General features: G+C 34.6%; 2 protein-coding genes across 6 annotated transcripts; one reads left to right on the forward strand and one right to left on the reverse strand.

The window, feature by feature from the left end:
• Positions 1 to 261: 261 nt before the first annotated feature.
• Positions 262 to 10660, reverse strand: LOC128216531 (uncharacterized). 4 transcript variants are annotated; one of them, XM_052923120.1, is made up of 6 exons: positions 10553 to 10660; positions 6399 to 6445; positions 5671 to 5800; positions 5163 to 5398; positions 3579 to 4492; positions 262 to 3376 (listed from the first exon to the last, which is right to left on the reverse strand). In XM_052923120.1, exons 3-6 carry the CDS (start codon positions 5765 to 5767, stop codon positions 2188 to 2190), a joined length of 2436 nt encoding a protein of 811 aa, XP_052779080.1. In that variant the 5' UTR covers positions 5768 to 5800; positions 6399 to 6445; positions 10553 to 10660; the 3' UTR covers positions 262 to 2187. The 4 variants fall into 4 exon arrangements, with proteins under 4 accessions (XP_052779080.1, XP_052779079.1, XP_052779081.1 ...); XM_052923119.1 differs by having other exon boundaries at positions 6311 to 6445; XM_052923121.1 differs by lacking the exon at positions 10553 to 10660 and adding an exon at positions 10325 to 10440 and having other exon boundaries at positions 6311 to 6445.
• Positions 10661 to 12694: 2034 nt separating this feature from the next.
• LOC128218346 (uncharacterized) lies at positions 12695 to 22321 on the forward strand. Of its 2 annotated transcripts, none has more exons than XM_052925995.1 (6): positions 12695 to 12796; positions 14285 to 14400; positions 14972 to 15101; positions 15300 to 15535; positions 16843 to 17756; positions 18369 to 22321. In XM_052925995.1, exons 3-6 carry the CDS (start codon positions 15005 to 15007, stop codon positions 19492 to 19494), a joined length of 2373 nt encoding a protein of 790 aa, XP_052781955.1. In that variant the 5' UTR covers positions 12695 to 12796; positions 14285 to 14400; positions 14972 to 15004; the 3' UTR covers positions 19495 to 22321. The 2 variants fall into 2 exon arrangements, with proteins under 2 accessions (XP_052781955.1, XP_052781956.1); XM_052925996.1 differs by having other exon boundaries at positions 12707 to 12796; positions 14285 to 14331.
• The last annotated feature ends 457 nt before the right edge of the window (positions 22322 to 22778 follow it).

Genomic DNA, 22778 nt, shown 5'->3' on the forward strand with positions numbered 1-22778 from the left:
ACGTTTTTGTTTAAGTTGTTGAACAATTTTTACACAAAGCATTTGTGTTTTGTGTTTGTCGAGTATATGTTTATGTAGAACATTCCCATAGTCCTCTATATCGTTAAAACAAATTCATAAAGGACAATCTTTGTTCTCTCTCCCTTATCTCTTGTTTGTTAACCTTCACTAGGAAAGAGCCGTAACTGATGTTTGAAAAACTCGTGGACCAAAACCCTTTGCAAGTCCTTTATTATATGACCGTAAACAACGCCACATAGAACGGCTTCAGTTTCTTTATTGTGTACCATATATTGTGTAAATATATCGTCATGCAATGAACATTTATTGAATTCAAAATAAATAATAACCTACTCTTACTGCTATTAATTATCTCCGTTATAACAAAATACTTTTCCCGTTACCTTGAGGTGACAAAACAATATTTCGTTATAACTAAATAAAAATAAAGTCCCATTATGTGATATAAACTTATTTTTTGTAAGTATATCCAAACAGCTTCTCTTAACATTTTTAACCTTTTAATCCTCAGAATGATAAAAAATGCAGTTACAAAATGCAACAAAACCGACAGTTTAATCTAAATTCAGCGCACACAACGTCATTACGAAATTTGCATATCACGTGTCATTCTGAACACCTTAAATTCTATGTTGATTCATATACTTATGATTTGCATTTTTATGTAAGATATTTTGATCATACATTAATTACATGATTTAAACATATTTAATTGCCTTTTTTCTTTCAACCTGATCGGTATTTACAACAATGATATAGAGTATACAAAAAGCAAAAGGGTTTGACACAAGTTCTAACAACATTAGAAACGTATTCCCCACAATACATTTATAACATCACGTGATAATGTCAATCAATGTGGTATTCAAAGACGATATTTGAGCAAATATCAACATTTGATGAAGGGTTCCAGCTTCAAGTATCTTAGTTTTAACACTTCTAATAATTTGCCGCACTTTATTTCGATATACTGTACACAAAAAGTGCATAATGCAAACACATAAACGAGCACCTATCTGCGATTTTTCACTCAACAACATTGATGCTATGCTCCGCCCACGTATCTGCCTCATTAGCATATAGTAAGTCATTTAATCAGTTTGGAATTTTGTTGCTATTTCCCATATATTTCTTTTTTAATAAAACATCGTGTGGACCTCGGGAATATATCGGATATTATATGAGACTCTATCATAGTTATAAACTCACCTTTATTTTTGTTCTCTAATGATTTAATCCTAAGTTGCACCAAGGCTTTACGTATTTCTACCGAAAATAAATGTGTGTGTTTGTGTCTATATCAAATGTTATTCGGAAAAAGCCGATTATAAGCTCTGATTTTGTTTTAATATGTTTTAATCTGTTTCAATATGTCATATACGAGTATAAATATAATGGCGTAATTGTAATTTAATGTTGAAATCTGGTGCATCATATGTGTTAAATACAATATATTTAGCTAAACAAAAAAGCGAGCTTATTAAAAAGGTATTCAACAAATTCAATTTAACAACAATATTTGTAAAGAAAGGCCTTCGGCCCATAAAACAATATAGAAATACCATAACATCAAATATTTTCTAATAAAAATATAATTACAATTATACTTTGTCTTTGTATTTCATTATTTCATCGACGAAAAAAGCTACTAGTATGTACTTTGACACCTTTTACACTATTATTTTCATGGGTTCAAATTATATAATCCTACACCAATCAATCGTTCAAAATTGGAGTTCACAAATTGTTAGAAGACGCATCCATACTTATTTAAAACATCCTTTGGGAAATCTATGTACGTTTACTGTGTGTACGCAAAATATAAAACATCTCAAAGGATCGAGCAATGACGATATAATGTGATCGAAAAGCTGACTTTTCATGTACATTTAAAACACATGTATTTATGTTCAAAGCATCACGGACAGCCGTAAATAGACCGTTTCGCACTTAAATAGTTAGGATATAGAGGAATGCAACGGATACTAAGACATATGCTTAATCAAGTAAACTTATTGGGATATGAATAATTCCTGTAAAGTGCAACATCAGTTCGGAATATTTATATATAATAAAAATAAACAAGAGCTATCACATATTGAAGGGATGAAAACGCCAACTAGTGCTTGGCACAGAAATGGTTAAAAGTCGTGTTTTGAAACATTATCAAGCAAACTTGAATGCGATATTGTTGAATGTGTGTCTATCGCGATTGGTCAAACTGTTTATGCCTCTTTTCAAGCAGAATGATAAGATTTGCCCGTTGTCATCTTCATCACCGTGAATCTTCATGTCTCCCGCATTAATCATCGACAGGGCAAACAGGCGGGGCTCATTTGTGTCCCTGTACACCACATTTGATACCATTCGCTGCATGCACACCACCGCACCACTATCCCCGGGGACGGCAAAGGGCTGCTGACCAGCTCGCCCTTGCTCACAGTCGACAATGACTAAGTACTGGTTTGATGCGTTGGGGCCGCTCAGACACAGGTCAGTTGACACGACGATTCCAGAGGTGAGGTCAGAACCAGAGCTGTACTTAAACACTTGCTTCCCGCGCAGGGAAACATGTGGACCGTCGTAAAACTTTGACCTGCAATTTATGCCATCTTCATCGAGGAGGTGGGGATTGCAGTCCTGTTGTAAGTCATCCTCCACCCTTACGGCTGCGATGTCAATCAATGGTAAGTTCTCGACGCTTCCACTTGAGACCGTCAAGTCAGAGACCCACGTCCCTAACACTTTCAAGCTATTGTTGTTGTCTGGAATCCAAACCCTCCGCCCCGGGTCATCACTGTTAACCACATGAGCACATGTCAATGCATACAGTTTATGGTCACTGCCCAGGACGAAACATCCGAGGGTCCCCTGGTAGCGCCACTCATTCTTTGGAAATATCGATCGGCCTTGCTCGTATAGGAACTCCACATAATTTGTGAATGACTGGGAGACCACCTGTATGGTCCACGGGACGCGCGGACTACAACCGCGCATTAAAGATGTTATCTCCTCAACTGTTTTCCTGTAGTAATCGGATGAGTGTAGAATGTTCGATACGCTCCAAGGGTCGACATCCATCGGCTCCTGTTTTCCCTGTACTGGCACACCTGGTTCCTCAGTTTGTCCATGCGTCCCAGGTGGTTGACCATGCGTCCCAGGTGATTGACCATGCGCCCCAGGTGGTTGACCATGGGTCCCAGGTGGTTGACCATGGGCCCCAGGTGATTGACCATGTGCCTCAGGTGGTTGACCATGTGCCTCAGGTGGTTGACCTTCCCTCTGCAGCTGCTCACTCTTGATGTTGATAACAAAATCGTTGTAGATAGTTCCAATTGAGTAAACCGATTTCAGTCTACAAAAAAAAACGCATGTCATAGAAATGAGGTCTTGTAAAGTTTTTAAGTCCTGGCATAAACAACAATTTTAAAACGATTCAGAAAAAAACACAATTTGTAAGACTAATTTCTTCCTTTTGGATTGCTTTATAAGGAAATTTAATCTTCGTAAAAAAGCAACATGTGTTTCATCAGCTTGAAATTCTAAGAAAGATATACCTTAGCAATTCCTCGCGAATGTGTGGGGGCACCTCCGGGCATTTCTCGAGCTGGGCTTCGAACTTCTCTGTGATTGTCTGCTCCATACAGCCCTCAATCTCGAATATCATCTTCTCCATGGAAATGATGAAGCGTTGCGCAGCCCGGCACGACTGTTCCACGTCGTGAATCACTTTGGAGATGTCACCCAGAACCTTCCAAACCAGCCACTTGTAAGACACAGGCTTCAGGTAATGTTTTACAGTGCCTTTTCGTTTCTTAACTCTTCTTTCTTCTAACTGTGAAATGTCACGTCCATGGCAATGTTGAATGGCGTGCTTGATGAACTCGTAACTCTTGTTTGATATCGAAACAGCAAATCTCGTTTCAAACTGGTTCTCCGCCATTAAGGCGTCCACTATTTTATAAACCCGTGGAAATTTCTGTGATAGGTAACTTCTGATAAGGGTACATTTAAATAGTTTCGCAAGATTCGACTTGTTTTGATCGTCGGGATTTTCGACTTCAGTTTCCATTTCTTGTTTTGTTTCGTCACCAGCACCAAAGGCATCACACAGAAAGCTTGTTATCGAGTTGTTCAGGTCAACTTTCTTTGCAAATTCTTCAAAGGTTTCTGGAATAGGCTGTCGCCTGTCACAGTTAACGAATCTACCCAGGTAATCGTATATCAGTCGAAAACCACCTATCAGCTGCCTTTCAAGATGGTCAGAAATTCGTGAGGCAAGTTCAATGCCTACTCCAAAAGTAAGGTAATGGGCAGTATTCCAACCTTGGTCTCTGAGGTGTTCGTATGCCATATGCATGATACGTTTTCCTTCGTGTGTGGGAGGCGATTGGTTGATACTGATGACAATGAAAGTAACCCCAGGATGTTTTTCTTTACCTCGGACCTCCGACAGGACAACGTCTAGGTTCTGAATGGAAAATATAGGAGTATGTATGGTATTTTATAACGGCTCGAACTTCATTCTTGAACTTAATCTGTTTGATTAAATACGGCTGATATAGTTTAGAAATTAAAAAAAGTAAACTTGTCATCTAAATAAGTGCTGGGCATATATACATGTTATATCAACTAAATCTATAAGAACCACGTTGTTTTTCCTTCATCATTCTGGGAAATGGGCAATGACCTTTGCGATTGGGAAATATGCGTCATTTCAGAAAATTGATATGAACGTTTATGCATAGAAAATAGCAAGAATGCTTTAAAGAATAGACAGAAAAAATAACAGAACGTGATAATGTTTTTGTTTTCTTTTGGAATACACCAATCCCCCACCCCTTTTTTACACAAATAGTTTTGAGATCAAATTTTGTCAGTAAAAAATAAACAGGCATTTTGGGGAAAAATATATGTTAAGTATTTGGAATAGGACTGGAGTTTCTCGGGAAAACTGTAACCAATCGCAATATATTTTGTATGATTTGAAATTGATAGCCATACTCCTTAACGAAAATGTTTTCATTATCTGGATGTATTAAACTATCATAAAGTGTGAATGTGAAATAAAAAAACTTCAACTCAGAATCCATTCTGGTCTGATTATCTAACAGCTAGTAACACCATTTATCCTCATGTACCTTAATAACATTATCGGCGGTATCCCCTCTAACACAGCAGATCTGGACTCTGACCCCCGGGGCATCATTAACGGCCAACGTCTCATTCTCGAGGGGGCTGGGGTCCACCAGGTAGTCTTCATATTGCAGACTTTCTACACCGGTCACAGTGACCTCCAGGGGCATCTCAAATAGTGTGTTCAGTGTCTTTATCTGAGACAACATGACATTGTGGTGGAAGGCATCAGGAAACGCACCTATAATTGAATATTTACATAAACACATTTCATGATAACATGTTTGTAAGTTAAGTCAAATGAATTTAAAGTACAATATATATATATATATATATATATATATATATATATATATATATATATATATATATATATATATTATATATATATATATATATATATATATATATTGTACTTTTTGTTTCGGCTAATATATAAGCCATCATTAAAGGTAACAGCAATCAAGTATTCTAGGAAAATTGTGACTATGATTAGAATCACGAAACTCATACCGACAACCCGTCGGAACCTGGGGTACAGGTCAGTGAAGCGCTTCTGGAAATAGTGCACCCGGGGGTAGACTCGGTAAGTTGGAATCACGTGCCGCATCCTCGCTGATCATTCGGTACGTGTATATCAAACCTAAAATGCACGTTGTAAATTATAAATGATTATTGAAAGACTCAATTATTGGATGTGTTAGGCTGGTTGCCTTGCATATACACTGGACTTTGGGATGTTGGTGATCTCCTTATTTGTCTTAATCTTGATTGTTCTCTATTAATTGTTACCAGCAAGATCATAAAAACAGAATATCCGTCGACGACAAATATTGGATATATGATAGAAATAATGGATTTTGAAAATAAATATTACAACTTAATATTAATGAATTTTAAACATGTTTGAAGTCATAGTACATCACATCAATAGAGAATCAATCATTATTTTGCAAATTTGAAATGAACGATTTCTCACCAGTAGCTTGTACAGACGAGCCACCTTTTATAAGCTATGTATGGACAAAGTGCATTTTCATTTGACCATGTTAAGTGAACTTATCGTGGTTAAGTTACATTATTATTTCAGGCATGTTAATTGTTTTTATTATTTACAATGATATCACTTTTTGATTTTTAAATTTATATTCACCATGTGGGTTTAATCGCACGTATGCGGTATATTTGTTATCAAAGACTTGAAAGTATGATGCAGATCCCAACAGCTGCAACTGGCTTACTTCAAATAGTTGCCTGTGGCATCAACTGAGTAAACTAAGACTTGACCCTGAAAATCAAAAATACAATTTTAATACATATGATGCTTATCAAATCATGGGTCATAATACATGTATTAACCATGATTTTTCGACGATATTTCAACATATTACCAAAGCTAAAATTCAAGGATTATATAACGTGATAAGCAGCCCATAAACACAGTTGTATGGATAATGAGTAAAAGTAATTGAGGGTAATAACTTAATTATTAAAAAATATAATTGGGAAAGTTCTCATGGTGGTTGATTTATGGTTGAAACTGTGATCAATTTTTAGTTTGACTTTATCAGTTCTTCAATGTTTTCTGAGAAATGACTTCATATTCTTTTATGTTTTTGCATACTTTGGTAAGATTTAGCTTTTACGCTTAGTGGTTTAACCTCCCAGTAAATTAACATTTCACTGACCTTTCCAAGGCGGTACCTAACAATCCTTGATAAACACACCTACCTATTTATATAGTGTATTTGTCAGTCACGGGATTTATGCCCCGACACCAAATAATAAATATAAAAATTCCTGTCAGGCCTTTTCTTTAGGAAAATAATTCTGAATAGAAAATTCTAAAAAAAATCCTATTTTCAACGACATTATGACAAAAACTCAAAAGGCATAAGGGTGTTTTAAAAAAAAAATGCAGCCTTTCCTTTAATCAATGTTTTAATGAGATATATAGCAAATATATATGCAGATAGTGTGTACTCATGATTATGTGGAGTGCTTGTCTGCCTATAATTGTGCCAAATTTTAGAGATGTAGCATTATCTGTTAAAAAGTTACAGTGAAATATGTCGTCAAAAATGTCACAAGTGTAACGCTTTTTGTGTGACATTTTTAAATTACCCTTTGTGTAATTTGTTAATTAAAGTTTAAACTTTTTTTGTATTGAAAAACGACTCAATGTAACTGAAAATTTGCTATAACCACTTCAAACAGTTTTATACTTTCACTTATAATTCTTACTAGTTAAATTCATAACTAGCATGTTTTAATTCACACCTGTTGAATTTTCAATCATTCAGAATTTCAGAGTTCTCAAAGTACTGGAGCTGCCTTGAAAAGTTATAAGGCACTATATAAAGAGACTATTTTTCTGATGAATAACAATCTGTTGGCTTTGTAAAACAACTAGCATATTAACTCGAAACAAAGAGAATTTGTATCTAGTCTAGACTAACTAACATAACATAGGAATGTCACAAGTGTAACAGTATGTGTTTTAAACATCATCATTTTTCCCATTCATGTGTAACAATGCATTTTTTTCCTTTTTTCACTTCCAGGAAGTCCAAAAACAACATGTATAGAAAAAATGATCAAGTGGAAAAGTGAATGACTTCACTACCTGATCATAAGTGATGTCACAAGTATAACGCATTTTGAGCATGTGGCATATTTTTAGACATCCATAACTCCATTACTCTTTGTTGTGTTAAGTTAACATGCAGGAACATTAAAATATATTTTAAAGTATAGCATAGCCAAGTTTTGAGTGAGTACCTTTTAAAATACATGACAATTTGTTTTTGTAGAAATGCAGAAGAGAACATTTTCTTTTTAAAACTATTTAGTCAAGTTTTTTTAAAACTAAATTTAATGATTGATAATTTACATGCTCAGAAATAAAGAAAATATGAAATAAATATGATTATAGAATATAATTATTTAAGTTTTGCAACATGCCATGAAACGTTACACTTGTGACATAATAATCATCTTTTGACTTTTATGAATAATACTTTTGATTTACACAGGTAAACAGTAAAGAATAACAATTAAACATGCGACTGGTGGCCAAACTCCCTTTTAAAGGGAAACACTTTAAGAATAAGGATAGGGATAGTGAAAGCAAGCCCTCTTCAAGCTCAAAAGAACGGGTAAAAAGGTACAGGGAGAAACTAAAATCAGATCCCAAACTTAAGAAAAAGTTGAAACAAAAGAAGAAGGCCGAGAATGAATTATATAGACAGAAGGTTAAAGAACTGAGAAAAAACAACTCTAAATATGATGCAGAAATAAAAGCCAAAGCCAGATTAAGGCAGAAAAAGCACAGAAAGGCTGCTGCTCTTAAAACAGAAGCTGCTGATAATGCAAGTATGTCATCAGTTAAGTTACCAAGGTCAAAATCAGCTGTGAAAGGGCAGACAACCAGAAAACAAGCAGAACGTGCAAGAAAAAACTTTACCAAAAGAATCTCATGCATGGGCTAGCACAAAAATTACAAAAGCATATGTCTAACATTAAAGCGTTCAACATATGATGTAGTCATTTTCTCCTTATCTACATGTAAAAAGGACTGTCATATGTTGAACGCTTTAATGTTAGACATATGGTTTTGTAATTTTTGTTAGTTTAAAGTTAAATAGGTATGTGTTATAATGCATTTTAATCAGTAATCATTACATACATATGCTTGGTATAATGAAGCAATATTGTTGTCACAAGTGTAACAATTTCTAGGAAATATATAAATTTTTAAAACATGCATAACATACTAAATACTTAACATACTTATATGAATTTTGAAATATGTCTTAAGAATACCCTAAATAGTAAGTTAATACATTTTTGTCACTGTAAGATACTTAATTTGTCAACAACAAAAACATTTTGATGTATTATATGAATATTTAGGATTCAAATTTGAGAAAAATTCTTGAGATTTTTTTTTCTCAAGTTATTACATTAATGATACATCACAAAAGTGTATCTATATGTCCATCATTGGGTACAGAACAATAACCAATGATTCTTAAGACTGATGATGTTTATTATTAAGTTAAAATCTGCCATATTAATTGAAAAAATGTAATGAAATATTGATTAAAATGTGAATTTTATACCATAGTCCTGTGTTTTGTCCATTAACCAATTCAAATTTCATAAAATTTGAAGTCCGGTGACCGCAAAATGTTATAGTTAACATGTATAAAACATGTTTGAAATTTGACCCCCTATGTCACACTTTGGCTGCATTTTTTTTTGAAAACACCCATATGTTTTAGAAACACCTTGAAATTTGATAAAGTTCAACCATTTACTTTATTGCTTTATTCGGGATTGTTTGGATAAGAGTTAGGTTGTGCACTATTTAAACCCCCAGTAATTTTACATTTTACTGATCCTTCCAAGGCGGTTCCTAACAATCATTGATACACATTACTAGTTTTATATAGTATGTATGCACTGTTTTGTTTGTGGAGATTTGTGCAGTTGTTCCATGTTTTTGTTTGTGATTTTTTGCTTGTTTGTTCCGTTTTCAATGGCGTTAACCCTGTGCCATTAAACGGGGTTTATGCTTAAACTTTTGGCTACTGAGCTTTATATATTTGAAAAATTCCTTCAATATATAGTACTTAATTCCCATGCTTTCTATTGCAATGAAATAATACTGTTTAGCAGGTTATGGCTGCTTTCGATACTGTAACCATGTCCTGACTCGACGTACCATGATGTCTGGCGTTTCTAGTTTGTTGCATGTATACAACAATACTTTAAAATACGATGAAAGTGTAACGTTTTCATGAATAAAGATACATCACAAGAACCCGATTGATTTTCAACAAGCATATGATATGCTTATTTGAGTGTTAAAGTTTGTGACTGCCTGAGATTAATATAGAGGGTTCAGTTTTTTTTGAAAGATAGAAAGAGCTAATGATAACGTTTGAAATGATACCTACAGAACCTCTGTACCTAAATGGTTTTCGAGATATTCAATAGTTATTTTCCTTAATTATATGTACAGTATATGATAAATGGCACCAACCACGAAGAGAAAAATATATATGACGTCCATCGTGTACATATTAAAAAAATTTAATTTAATTCATTTTATTGTAGAACATCATGCTCCTGTTTGTTATAGTGACGTAAAAATTCTTACTTTCTTCTGTAGTATGTACATAGAGTTAGTATTAAGATTAATGATAACATAGTTTCACTGTATTGCAAGAATTTGGCAAAGTTGTAATTTGTACTTGTTGTTTCGATTTTCTACCTGTTTCAAAGTGTACTTTCGATTTAGAAATTGTTCAACGATTAAAAAGGACAATGCTCCAAGTTCAGAATTAATAGCTTGTAGCAGTTGCAGAAAATAAAAGCAAAATGTTACCTTGTAAAGGAGGCTATGTGTAGAGTTTTTATAGTAAGTCCAAAATAACCAAAATCAAATACGACTTGTTTAGGAAATCTACCATTGGTTTTCCCAACAATGTTAACCTATAAATAGAACTGGTTCACTAAGGTTATATACTACTAATAGTTTACAGTAAATCGGCCGATTTGCACGCGAAAATAACATCGATTTCTAGGTTTCACAACCTCAAAACATCATAAATGGGTTTAAATTTTCATTTGTCAATAATGAGGTGAAAATGTCCACAAACAGAATAGAAATCAAGTAGATCCAGCATTTTAGCCACAAACCATTCAGCTTCAAATCCTATAACCTTCTGGTCCTAATATCATTAAACTACTCAAATCAAATCTCAGTCTTAACTTATTTTACCACATAAATCAAAGTATGATTCAAATTTCCTGTCTGTTTTTGTTATTTTTTTTATTATTTCTTTCATAGAATGTGTTGAATAAAACCTTTTGTCAATATTTCGAAGACAAGTTATTCGATCTAGAGTAAAACATATACTTTAGTCATTGTTTAAAAGCATTGAGTTGTACCCAATTATATTATAATTATGCTGTAGACTTTTTTCTTTGAAAGCTTGGCCAAAGTTTTTAAAAAACACATGCCAAGAGAAAACGCGCTTTGAAAAGTTGTAAAACATACACGATGTAACATTTGATGGTATGTGGTAAAATGTGTTTCTGAGCCTGAGATTGAGCTTTGACTTCAGTATTTCTATGTTATTGGGGCATGGTCTCAGTGTGGTCATACCACGTGGTTATTGCAGGAACCAAAACATCTCGCTTCAAAAAGGATTATCGCTGTAAGATTGTTATTTTCATTTCATTTTTTACAAAACATGGCGCAGGCTAAGAGAAAAATATTTAGTTTACTCGGTTCCTTAGCGATATGTTAAGCAATTGATAGTTTCATAGTTTATTTCAAATGTATAAAGGCCATAGTCCCATGAGCATACAAGAATTATGCATATATACACATATCATGACAATTCATAGATCAGTGGTCAAATACAATTTCATAGATACAATTTTTTTTACAATAACTAACACTATATTATTGTATAATTCAAACTATAATATATATATAATACTATAATATTATTACAGTGAGGAGACAGTGGTTGTTTTATATAGATATAAACTTATTACATACGTTAAATATAAACAAACGTATTTCTTAATTTAATGTACATACATCGATAATTTTCTACATGTAGCTTTCCTATCACTGGCAATAAGTTCAACAAATTTCAGTACATTTGGTCTTTTCCAATAATATTTACTGATGTATTGGTTTCTTAAATCATTATACAATGCACATTCTAACAAGAAATGAAACTCATCTTTGAGAATATTACAAATTTGACATTTTCGTTCACTAACAGGTATAGATTCAGGTTTATGCCATCTACCGGCCTCGATTTCTAGTCTATGTGATGAAAGTCTTAACCACGTAAGGGCTTTCCAAAATTTTATGGTATTTACATCACACAAGTAAGATTGTAACTTAAAATCTGCAAACAGCACATATGATTTTCCTCTGGATGATATCTTTATCGAAAATCGTAGGCAAATGCTCAGAGTGTATAAACTATTAATTGTTTATATAGTGAAAAGCAAACTGCTTTTCTGGTCCAAAAATATGTTTACACCCTTTTCCTGATTACTCCATTTATATGTCAGGAAACTTTACCGAACAACAATGTTCATGTCACTTTTTCATATTTTCATGTTTTGGGGAAAATGTATTTGCGTCGTCCATCCCTTTGGAGTGCAAACTAGTTCACCTCTGCCTTGTATCAATTTTAACCTTGAACAATATTCGAATGCATCATGAAACATTCTACATCAAATGTTTTAAAATAAAAGTAAACTTTCGGACTGTCAAACATAACATAATAACACTCACGAGCGGCTATTAAAGAGGCGGATGTACGATTACGATATTAAGCTTAAAAGAAGCTTGAGGCTGGATGGTTTGCGGCTAAAAGTGCTTGATCTACTTGATCTTTATTCTTCTCTTTTTTTTAACATTTTCACCGCATTATTAACAAATTAATTATTAGTGGTATATAACCTTAATTACCCAGTTCTATTTATAGGTTGCTGATTTTAACATTGTTGGAAAACCAATGGTAGATTTCAAGTCATATTTTATTTTGGTAAATTTAAACTAAGGATTACAACTCTACACAAACTCCTACTTAAGAAGGTACACTTTTGCTTTTATTTTCTGCCACTGCTGCTAGCTATTAATTCTGAACTTGAAACATTGTCCTTTTTAATTGTTGAACAATTTCCAAATCGAAAGTACACTATTCTGAAGACAGGTAGATAGATTTATTTTATTTCCTCCATATTTGAGTATGACATGTGCAAAAAAATAAACGATTTCAGCGAAACATAGAAAACAGATACATGAATACACTCATTAACACAGCACTGGAACATCAAAGATATATTTATATGTTACAAATGCATTGACGGACATATTTATATCCATACATGAGTGAACTGTATATATTACATGCATACACAGACTAGATATATGAATACCATCCGTTAATTAAGAGAGATGTTTTTTGTATGAAAAAAGAGGAAAAAAAGAAGAACACGGATTTGGTAATTATAGAGTGCAGATCTAAGAAAGCTAAACGAAAGAAAAAAATCTAAATTTCAGTTTGCAGAATATATAAAGATATAACAACTTTTGTTATTTAATTATTATCTAGACAGCTGATTGCGAACTTAGAAAGCTAGACGAAAGAGAAAATCTAGGTTTTAATTTCCACCCACGAGCCCAATATGAATATAGGCAAAACAATTAAGCTTTTAATGTCTTAAGAGTGGTATTTAGTTATCATTAATCTTAAGTAATATTCACTCTGTGTACATACTACAGAATAAGGTCATGCTTGTTTACGTCACTAAAATAAACAGGAGCACGTAGTAAAATGACGTTTTTATACAATTATGATGAACGTCGTGTGTACTTTTCTCTTTGTGGTTGGTGCCATTTAACATATACTGTGCATATATTTAAGGAAAATAACTATTGGATATCTCGAAAACCATTTAGGCACAGGGGTTCTGCAGGTATCATTTTAAAGGTTATCATTAGCTCTTTCTATCTAAATACCCTGATCCCTCTATATCAATTTAGGGCAGTGACCGTCGGAATTTAAAAAAATGAAAATAAAATAACACTCAAAGAACCATACCGGCATATGTTTGTTGAAAATCAATCGGGGTTTTGTGATGTATCATTATTCAGGAAAAAGTTACACTTCATCGTATTTTAAATTATTGTCGTGTATATATATGCAACAAACTAGAAACGCCACATGTCATGGTACGTCGAGTCAGGATATGGTTATCGAAAGCAGCTATAACCTGCTAAACAGTAAACAGTATTATTTCATTGCAATTCATTGCATGGTAATAACTGTTTATTGAACGAAATATTCAAATAGGAAACGTAAAAGAATATAAAGCCATTTCTCAGAAAACATGAAATAACTGATACTGTCAAACAAGCATTTGATCACCATGAGAATTTTAATGATTGAGTTATTATTCTCAATAACATTTACTCATTATCTATACAACTTTGTTTATGGGCTGCTCAACACGTTATGGGCTGCATATCAAGAAATATAATCCAGGTATATATATTGAAAACTGTATTTTTTATTTTCAGGATCAAGATTGATTTTACTCAGCAGATGCAACAGGCAACTATTTGAAGTAAGCCAGGTGCAGCTGTTGGGATCTGCATCATACTTTCAAGTCTTTGTTAACAAATATACCACAAACGTACGTAAATTAAAAAAAAATATAAGTGGTATCATTGTACATAATAAAAAATAATTAACATACCTGAAATTACTTAACCAAGATGACTTCACTGAACATGGTCAAAATGAAAATGCACATTGTACATGTATACATAGTTTATAGAAAGCTGGATCGTCTATACAAGCTTCTGTTCATATCAAATTTGCAAAATAATAAATGATTCTCTATTGAAGTGATGTAAATTAATATTCAGTTGTAATATTTGTTTTTAAAATCCCTTATTTCTATTATATATCCAATATTTATCATCGACTGATATTCTGTCAGTTTATGATCTTGAAGGTAAAAAGCAATAGAGAACAATCAGAATTAATCAGATCACAAACATCCCAAAGTTCAGTGTATGTGCAAGGCAACCAGCTTAACACATCCAATAATTGAGTCTTTCAATAAGCGTTTATATAAGTTTCAAGTTTCAAGTTTTATTTATAATAAACCAGAAGGTCGTAGACCCATGAGGCATAAAGTGCACAATGGTGACAAATACAAATATATATAAATAATTTATAATTTACAACGTGCATTTTAGGTTTGATATACACGTACCGAATGATAAGGGAGGATGCGGCACGTAATTCCAACTTACCGAGTCTACCCCCGGGTGCACTATTTCCAGAAGCGCTTCACAAGCCTGTACCCGGGGTTCCGACGGGTTGTCGGTATGAGTTTCGTGGTTTAAATCATAGTCACAATTTTTCCTAGAATACTTGATTGCTGTTACATGTAGTGATAGCTTTAATTCGCCGAAACGAAAAGTAAAAATATATATATCATATAAAATTCATTTAATTAATTTACAAATATGTAAGCATGAGATGTGTTTAATAGTATATCAAAACTATTCAATTATGTTACAGGGGCGTTTCCTGATGCCTTCCACGACAAGGTCATGTTGTCTCAGATGGAGACACTGTACACACTATTTAGGATGACACTGGAGGTCACTGTAACCGGTACAGAAAGTCTGCAATATGAAGACTACCTGGTGGACCCCAGCCCCCTCGAGAATGAATCTTGGGCCGCTATTGGCGCCCCGGGGGTCAGGGTCCAGATCTGCTGTGTGAGAGGTGATACCGCCGATAATGTTATTAAGGTACATGAAGATAAATGGTGTTACTAGCTGTTCGATAATGAGACCAGAATGGATTCGGAGGTCGAAGTTCTTTATTTCACATGCACTTTTAAACTAATAGTTTGATACACCCAGATAATGAAAACATAACTATATAGATATGTGGCTAACACATTATAAGAAACATATTGTGATTGGTTACAGTTTTCCCGAGGAATTCCGGCCCTATTCCCAATACTTTATCATGTATGTTTCCCCCAATTGTAAAATACTTTTTATTTTATTTTGTATTGACAAAATTGGATTCCAAAATCATTCTTGTGAAAAAGGTTTATTCTTAAAAAAAAAAAACAGTTCACATTCTTGTATCTTTTCTGTCTACTTATCAAAGCATTCTTGGTCATTTCTTTGCAAAAATGTACTGCCAAGTTTTCTGAAAAATGCTAAAGAAATAAACAAGATCGTTAATATTGATTTAATTGCGATGAGATCATATTTGTATATGCAGGGCACTCCTAGAGATGACAAGTTTACTATTTTTAACCAGGTTTTCACATAGTGAAACCTGGTTATTAGAATGGCGAACGTCGTTGTTCGGGCGGCCGGCCGGGCGGCGTCAAACTCACCTATGAAACTCAATAACTTTAGTAAGGGTTGACATATCTTGACCACACTTGGTCTATAGAAAGAGTTTATGGGTACCTTTCATGGGATTGCATTTGGGTCCCTAGGGTCAAGGTCAAGGTCACTGTTACTTAAAATAGAAAAACCGTTGAAACTGAATAACTTTAGTTAGGGATAACATATCTTGACCAAACTTGGTCTATACAATGTAGTAAGAGTCTATGGTTATTTTTATGGGATTGCGTTTTGGGGTCCCTAGATTCAAGGTCAAGGTCACTGTTACTAAAAATAGAAAAACAGTTGAAACTGGATAATTTTAGACAGGGTCTACATATCTTGACCAAACCGGGTATAAAGGAAGAGTTTATGGATACCTTTCATGGGATTACGTTTGGGGTCCCTAGATTCAAGGTCAAAGTGACTGTTACTAAAAATGGAAAAATGGTTGAAACTGAATAACATAAGTTAGGGTTGACATATCCTGACCCAACTTGGTATAAAGGAAGAGTTTATGGATACCTTTCAATGGATTGCATTTGGGGTACCTAGGGTCAAGGTCACTGTTACTAAAAATAGAAAAACAGACACAGGCTGTAGTTCTTCTGTCAATCATTAAAAACCTGGTTTCGTTGCATTGTGGCGTTTCTTGTTTAGTTCTTAACTATCAGCTATATTCAATAGATACTCGTATATTTTACATTCAGAACCTTGACGTTGTCCTGTCGGAGGTTCGTGGTAAAGACACATTTCTCGCGTCTACTTTTATTGCCATAAGCATCGACCAATCGCCTTCCTCCCACGAAGGAATACGTATCATGCAAATGGCATATGAACACCTTAGAGACCAAGGTTGGAATACTGACCATTACCTTACCTTTGGAGTAGGCATTGAACTTGCCTCACGAATTTCTGACCATCTTGAAAGGCAGCTGATAGGTGGTTTTCGCCAGATATACGATTACCTGGGTAGATTTGTTAATTGTGACAGGAGGCAGCCTAATCCAGAAACCATTGAAGAATTTGCCAAGAAAGTTGAACTCAACAACTTGATAACAAGCTTTCTGTATGATGCCTTTGGTGCTGGTGACGAAACAAAGCAAACATTGGAAACTGAAGTCGAAAATCCCGACGAACAAAACAAGTCGAATCTTGCGAAACTGTTTAAATGTACTCTTATCAGAAGTTACCTAGCACAGAAATTTCCATCTGTTTATAAAATAGTTGACACCTTAATGACGGAGAACCAGATTGAAACGAGAGTTGCTGGCTCAATTTCGAACAAGTGTTACGAATTCATCAAGCACGCCATTCAACAATGTCAAAGCCGTGACTTTTCACAGTTGAAAGAACGTAGAGCTAAGAAGCGAAAAGGCACTGTGAAACATTACCTGAAGCCTGTGTCTTACAAGTGGCTGGTTTGGAAGGTTCTGGGTGACATCTCCAAAGTGATTCACGACGTGGAACAGTCGTGCCGGGCTGCGCAACGCTTCATCATTTCCATGGAGAAGATGATGTTTGAGATCGAGGTCTGTATGGAGCAGACAATCACAGAGAAGTTCGAAGCCCAGCTCGAGAAATGCCCGGAAGTGCCCGAACAAATTCGCGCGGAGTTGCTAAGGTATACTGCAGGCTTTCTAAAGATTCAAAGATGATGAAACACAGTTTGCTTTTATTTACGAAGATTGAGAAAGCAATCAAAAAGAAGAAAGTAGTCTTAAAATTGTGTTTGTTTGTATTTTTAATCGTTAAAAAGTTGTCGTTGGGGATATAAGCAGAACAGAACAAGAGCTGTATTCATAAAAACATCTTATGTCATTTCTTTACTTGAGTCAATTTCCTAGAATAGTCATAGGCAAATTAAAAGAAAAGTATTTTTATATACAAGTATGCATTTTTGATAAAACTATTTAAAAATTAAATATTTCATATACGAGTATTATACAGTTATTATATCATATGCAAAGTTTAGGAAAAAGACTTAAATTAGGAACTGACTTAAGCATAAACAGCCCATCGTCACATAACACAAAAACAAAACACGCACACGCGCTCGCGCACACACACGCACATGCATACACCCACACACACATTAAATACATGTTTGATTATATTTTTGCGTTTGATTTTTTTACTGAAATTCTTAATGTATATAAGTTTTAGAAAATGCAAAAAACATATAACTGGCATAACTGATAAGCCCTCGTTTTAATGACATACTATTGTTTTGTAGACTGAAATCGGTTTACTCAATTGGAACTATCTACAACGATTTTGTTATCAACATCAAGAGTGAGCAGCTGCAGAGGGAAGGCCAACCACCTGGGGCACATGGTCAACCGCCTGAGGCACATGGTCAACCACCTGGGGCGCATGGTCAACCACCTGGGGCGCTTGGACAACCTGAGGGATCAGGCAAACCAGTACAGGGAAAACAGGAGCCGATGGATGTCGACCCTTGGAGCGTATCGAACATTCTAAACTCATCTGATTACTATAGGAAAGCAGTTGAGGAGATAAGATTTGTAATGCGCGGCTGTGGTCCGCACGTCCGGTGGACCATGCAGGTGGTCTCCCAAACATTCACGCCTTACGTGAGGATCCAATACGAGCACGGCCGAGCGATATTTCCAAAGAATGAGTGGCGCAACCAGGGGACCCTCGGATGTTTCGTGATGAGCAGTGATAGTAAATTGTATGCCTTGTCATGTGCACACGTGGTGGACAGTGATGACCCAGAGCGGAGGGTTTGGATTCCGGACATCAAGGGTAGGTTGAGAGTGTTAGGAACGTGGGTCTCTGACTTGACGGTCACAAGTGGAAGCGTGGAGAACTTACCATTGATTGACTTCGCAGCAGTGAAGATAGAGGATGATCTTCAACAGGACTGCACTCGCCACCTCCGCGATGAAGACGGTATCAATTGCAGGTCGACGTTTTACGACGGTCCACATGTTTCCCTGCGCGGGAAGCAAGTGTTTAAATACGGCTCTGGTTCTGGGATGACCTCTGGAATCGTAGTGTCAACAGACCTGTGTCTGAGCGGCCCCAACGCATCAGAACAGTACTTAGTCATTGTCGACTGTGAGCAAGGGCGAGCTGATCAGCAGCCTTTTGCCGTCCCCGGGGATAGTGGTGCGGTGGTGTGCATGCAGCGAATGGTATCAAATGTGGTGTACAGGGACTCAAATGAGCCCCGCCTGTTTGTTCTGTCCATGATTAATGCTGGAGGCATGAAGATTCACGGTGATGAAGATGACAATGGGCAAATCTTATCATTCTGCTTCAAAAGAGGCATAGACAGTTTGACCAATCATGATAGGCACACATTCAACAATATCGCATTCGAGTTGGCTTGATTATATCTCAAAACACGACATTTAATCATGTCTGTGTCCAGCCCTAGTTGGGGGTTTCCTCACTTATGTGATAGCTCTCGTTTGTTTTTATTATTTATAGATATTCCGAACTGATGTTGCACTTTACAGGCAATTTTCTACTAGTATTCCCGAAAAGTTTATTTGAAATAAGCATATGTTTTAATGCCCGTTGCATTCTTAAATTTCTGATACATACTAACTACGAAAGTATGAATGTTGCCTTATATCCCAGATCTGGTGATGTTAACGTACAATTGGTTAATTCACTGTTGTCCGTTTTGCTAAGCCGTTTTGAACATCAATACATGTGTTTATATGCACATGAAAACTCAGCTTTTCGATTACGTTTTACCACCATTAATTTTCTTGATTTTGTGAGATGTTTTAAACGACATACATCCCGTTTACGTTTAAACATTCTTCAAAGGATGTTTAAAAACGAATGGATGCGACTTCTAACAATTTGTGAACTCCAATCCTGAACGATTGAACTATCTATTGGTGTAGGTTAATGTAATGTGAACCCAGGGGTTGTATGCTAGTTGATAGGATATTCCAATGCTGGCTCATTGTGCGTTTAAATCATTGAAATGATACGAATGTATCCGAGGTAACTTATTTCACATATGACGTCCGCGCATTATGTATCTTTAATTTGCCAAGTGTAATCAAATTACATAACACATGTGTAGCTTTTTCGTCACTGAAATAATGAAACAAAGATAGATATAATTGTTATTTTAATTATATTATGAAACAAATCACTTATTTGATGTCAGTTTATTTTTTACGGTGTTTTATGGGCCGCAGGCTTTTCTTTACAATATTGCTTTTAGATTGAATTTGTAAAATACCTTTTAATTAATTCACGTCTTTGTTTAGTTATACATAGTGTACGTAACACATATTGTGACCAAAATTGAATGCATGACATATTGAAACAGACTGAAACAAAGTCAGAGCTAATGATCGCTTTTTTCCGAATAACATTTACGAAGCCCCTGAAGTCACAAAATCACTCACATTTATTTTCGGTCGAAAAACTTAATTTTCATTTCGTTGATACGAAATATTGTCATCTCAAGGTAACGGAAAACGAATTCCGTTATAACGAAATCATATTTCGTTATAGCAAAAAAAAGTATCTTGTGACAGCGAAAAATGAAAAGAATATAATTCCATTATAATGAAATATCTTTAAATATATTTACTAATTCCGTTATTACAAACAATGACTTCGAAATCTCAAGATATAGAAATAATTTAAATTATAAAAATACACTTTCAGTTGTAACGATTTTTTCACGAAATATAATGAGTATTTCTCCCGAAAATAGATGTTTATGCCAGTTCCGGGGCTCGGTTCTAATAAGCGGTGGAGGGCACCCTAGAAAAGATAATACGATTTTTATGTTGTTGAACAGTTTGATTATAATACAACATTTTTTTAACAAAACCTTTGTGATTTTCCAAAATTGCTAATGTAGAACATTTTATAAAGAGTTCATAGTCCTCTCTATCATTTCAACACATTCATAAAGGACAATCTTTTGTTCTGTCTCCCATATCTCTTGTTTAGCAATCCTTGATAACCTTCATAAGGAAAGGGCCGTAACGGATGTTTTAAAACCTCGTGGTCCAATCCCTTTGCATGCCCTTTACTATATAGACGTTAACAATTTCACTTAGATACTCTTTCGTTATTGTGTATAATTTATTGTGTAAATGTATCGTCATATATATAATCTTTATTTCCTCGAATAATCTTTATTTCCTCGAATGCATGAAACGTTTGGGGTTTTTTAAAACCTGACACTATATACAAAGAATTCAAAGAAACAATTTCTTTTCATCTTTTTTCAATCATCAACTTTTTTACAGAAATGCATTACAGTTATCATGGTTTCATTTATTGAGCAGTCGTTTCCTTGCGTTAACAAGGTGAGCGCATTTGAAAAGATAGAGATATTCGTCACCAATATCGTTTGGTGGACTAAAAAACCCATTTTCTATCATATCGTTCATTGTTAAGCCACTGCCCCTTTTCAATAGGGGAATACTTCTTACACATTCTGAATTATTTAAAACATTGCAAACAGAAACCAGGACCATTGTCAAAATATCCAAAAACATCATTAAACATTATTTAATTAAAACATTAATAAAACGAATTTACATCGGAAGTTGAACTTTGTATATATGTGTCAGAAAATTTGTTTGATTCTTTTTAATAACAATTGGTTTGATCCATTGAAAAATGTATTATTTCCTACACAACTCATTCCACATTCATAAATTATTTTTACAACATGATACATCCACTTCAAATGGGTACCGTGCCATTTAAATGAGAAAGTATAATCTTACCTATCGTTCTTGATAGATTGTTTTCATTTGATGAGACTAAAATATTCCAACATCCAACCATATGATTCTTAATTACAATCGCCAATGGCTAGCGACAAAGATCACCATATAACATAAAATAAGGCGTGCTCTTTATGACTCCAATTAATAACTCCAAAACGCATGTGTATTTTTTAATAGGTGGCAGGTAACCAAGACATCACAACCATATGTTGAAAAATGGACACAAGTGAATTTATCAACAATTTCTATTATATAATCTTTACTTTTATTATTTCATGTTAATATATGGTAAATTAATTCTATTGCACATTATAAATATTGTACTTTTAAGATTTAAGATTTATTTTAATATGCATGTACACATGTTTGGCTCGAAATTGCTGTATTGTATTGGTGAATCGTTTCTCCAGTGTCAATAATAAACTGGTCATCCGCACTATCACAGTCGTTTATTTAAAAAAAAAAAAACGTTATTTTTGTGGTCTACATAATATTTTGTTTTAAGCATTATTTTTATCCCCATCGCGATCTTTTTGCCCTATCTTTATTGTGTTGGAGGATTAAAAGGTGTCTCTATAGTGGTGCATTAAAGACAACAACAACTGGACAATCTACATCAGAACACAATTAGCTATGATTGCCATTTGTAAAATATCTAAACAGCTTAATGCCATGTGCCCGAGATATTGTGTAATCGTTTTGTTTGCAAGCTTATTTCCCAACATCTTTATCACTTAATACACGGCCATTTATTATGCCATAATCATTGCCTTCAAGAAATCAACTATATGGAATATATATATTGTCGATGCATGCATAACCAAACAAAGGTGCGGGTCCAGAAATTGCCGTTAGAGAGGGCGTGGACATAGGGGTGCAACTTTTTGACGCGC

The sequence above is a fragment of the Mya arenaria genome, chromosome 14 (assembly GCF_026914265.1).
Source record: "Mya arenaria isolate MELC-2E11 chromosome 14, ASM2691426v1".
In the NCBI taxonomy this organism is placed as follows: Eukaryota; Metazoa; Mollusca; class Bivalvia; order Myida; family Myidae; genus Mya; species Mya arenaria.

Coding starts and splice junctions, on each gene's coding strand:
- LOC128218346 (XM_052925995.1), top strand. CDS start 15,005: ATGCGGCACGTAATTCCAACTTACCGAGTCTACCCCCGGGTGCACTAT. Junction 15,102..15,299: donor GGGGTTCCGACGGGTTGTCG/GTATGAGTTTCG, acceptor ATTATGTTACAG/GGGCGTTTCCTGATGCCTTC. Junction 15,536..16,842: donor CCGCCGATAATGTTATTAAG/GTACATGAAGAT, acceptor TTTTACATTCAG/AACCTTGACGTTGTCCTGTC.
- LOC128216531 (XM_052923120.1), bottom strand. CDS start 5,767: ATGCGGCACGTGATTCCAACTTACCGAGTCTACCCCCGGGTGCACTAT. Junction 5,399..5,670: donor CAGGTTCCGACGGGTTGTCG/GTATGAGTTTCG, acceptor ATTCAATTATAG/GTGCGTTTCCTGATGCCTTC. Junction 3,377..3,578: donor ATTCGCGAGGAATTGCTAAG/GTATATCTTTCT, acceptor TTTTTTTTGTAG/ACTGAAATCGGTTTACTCAA.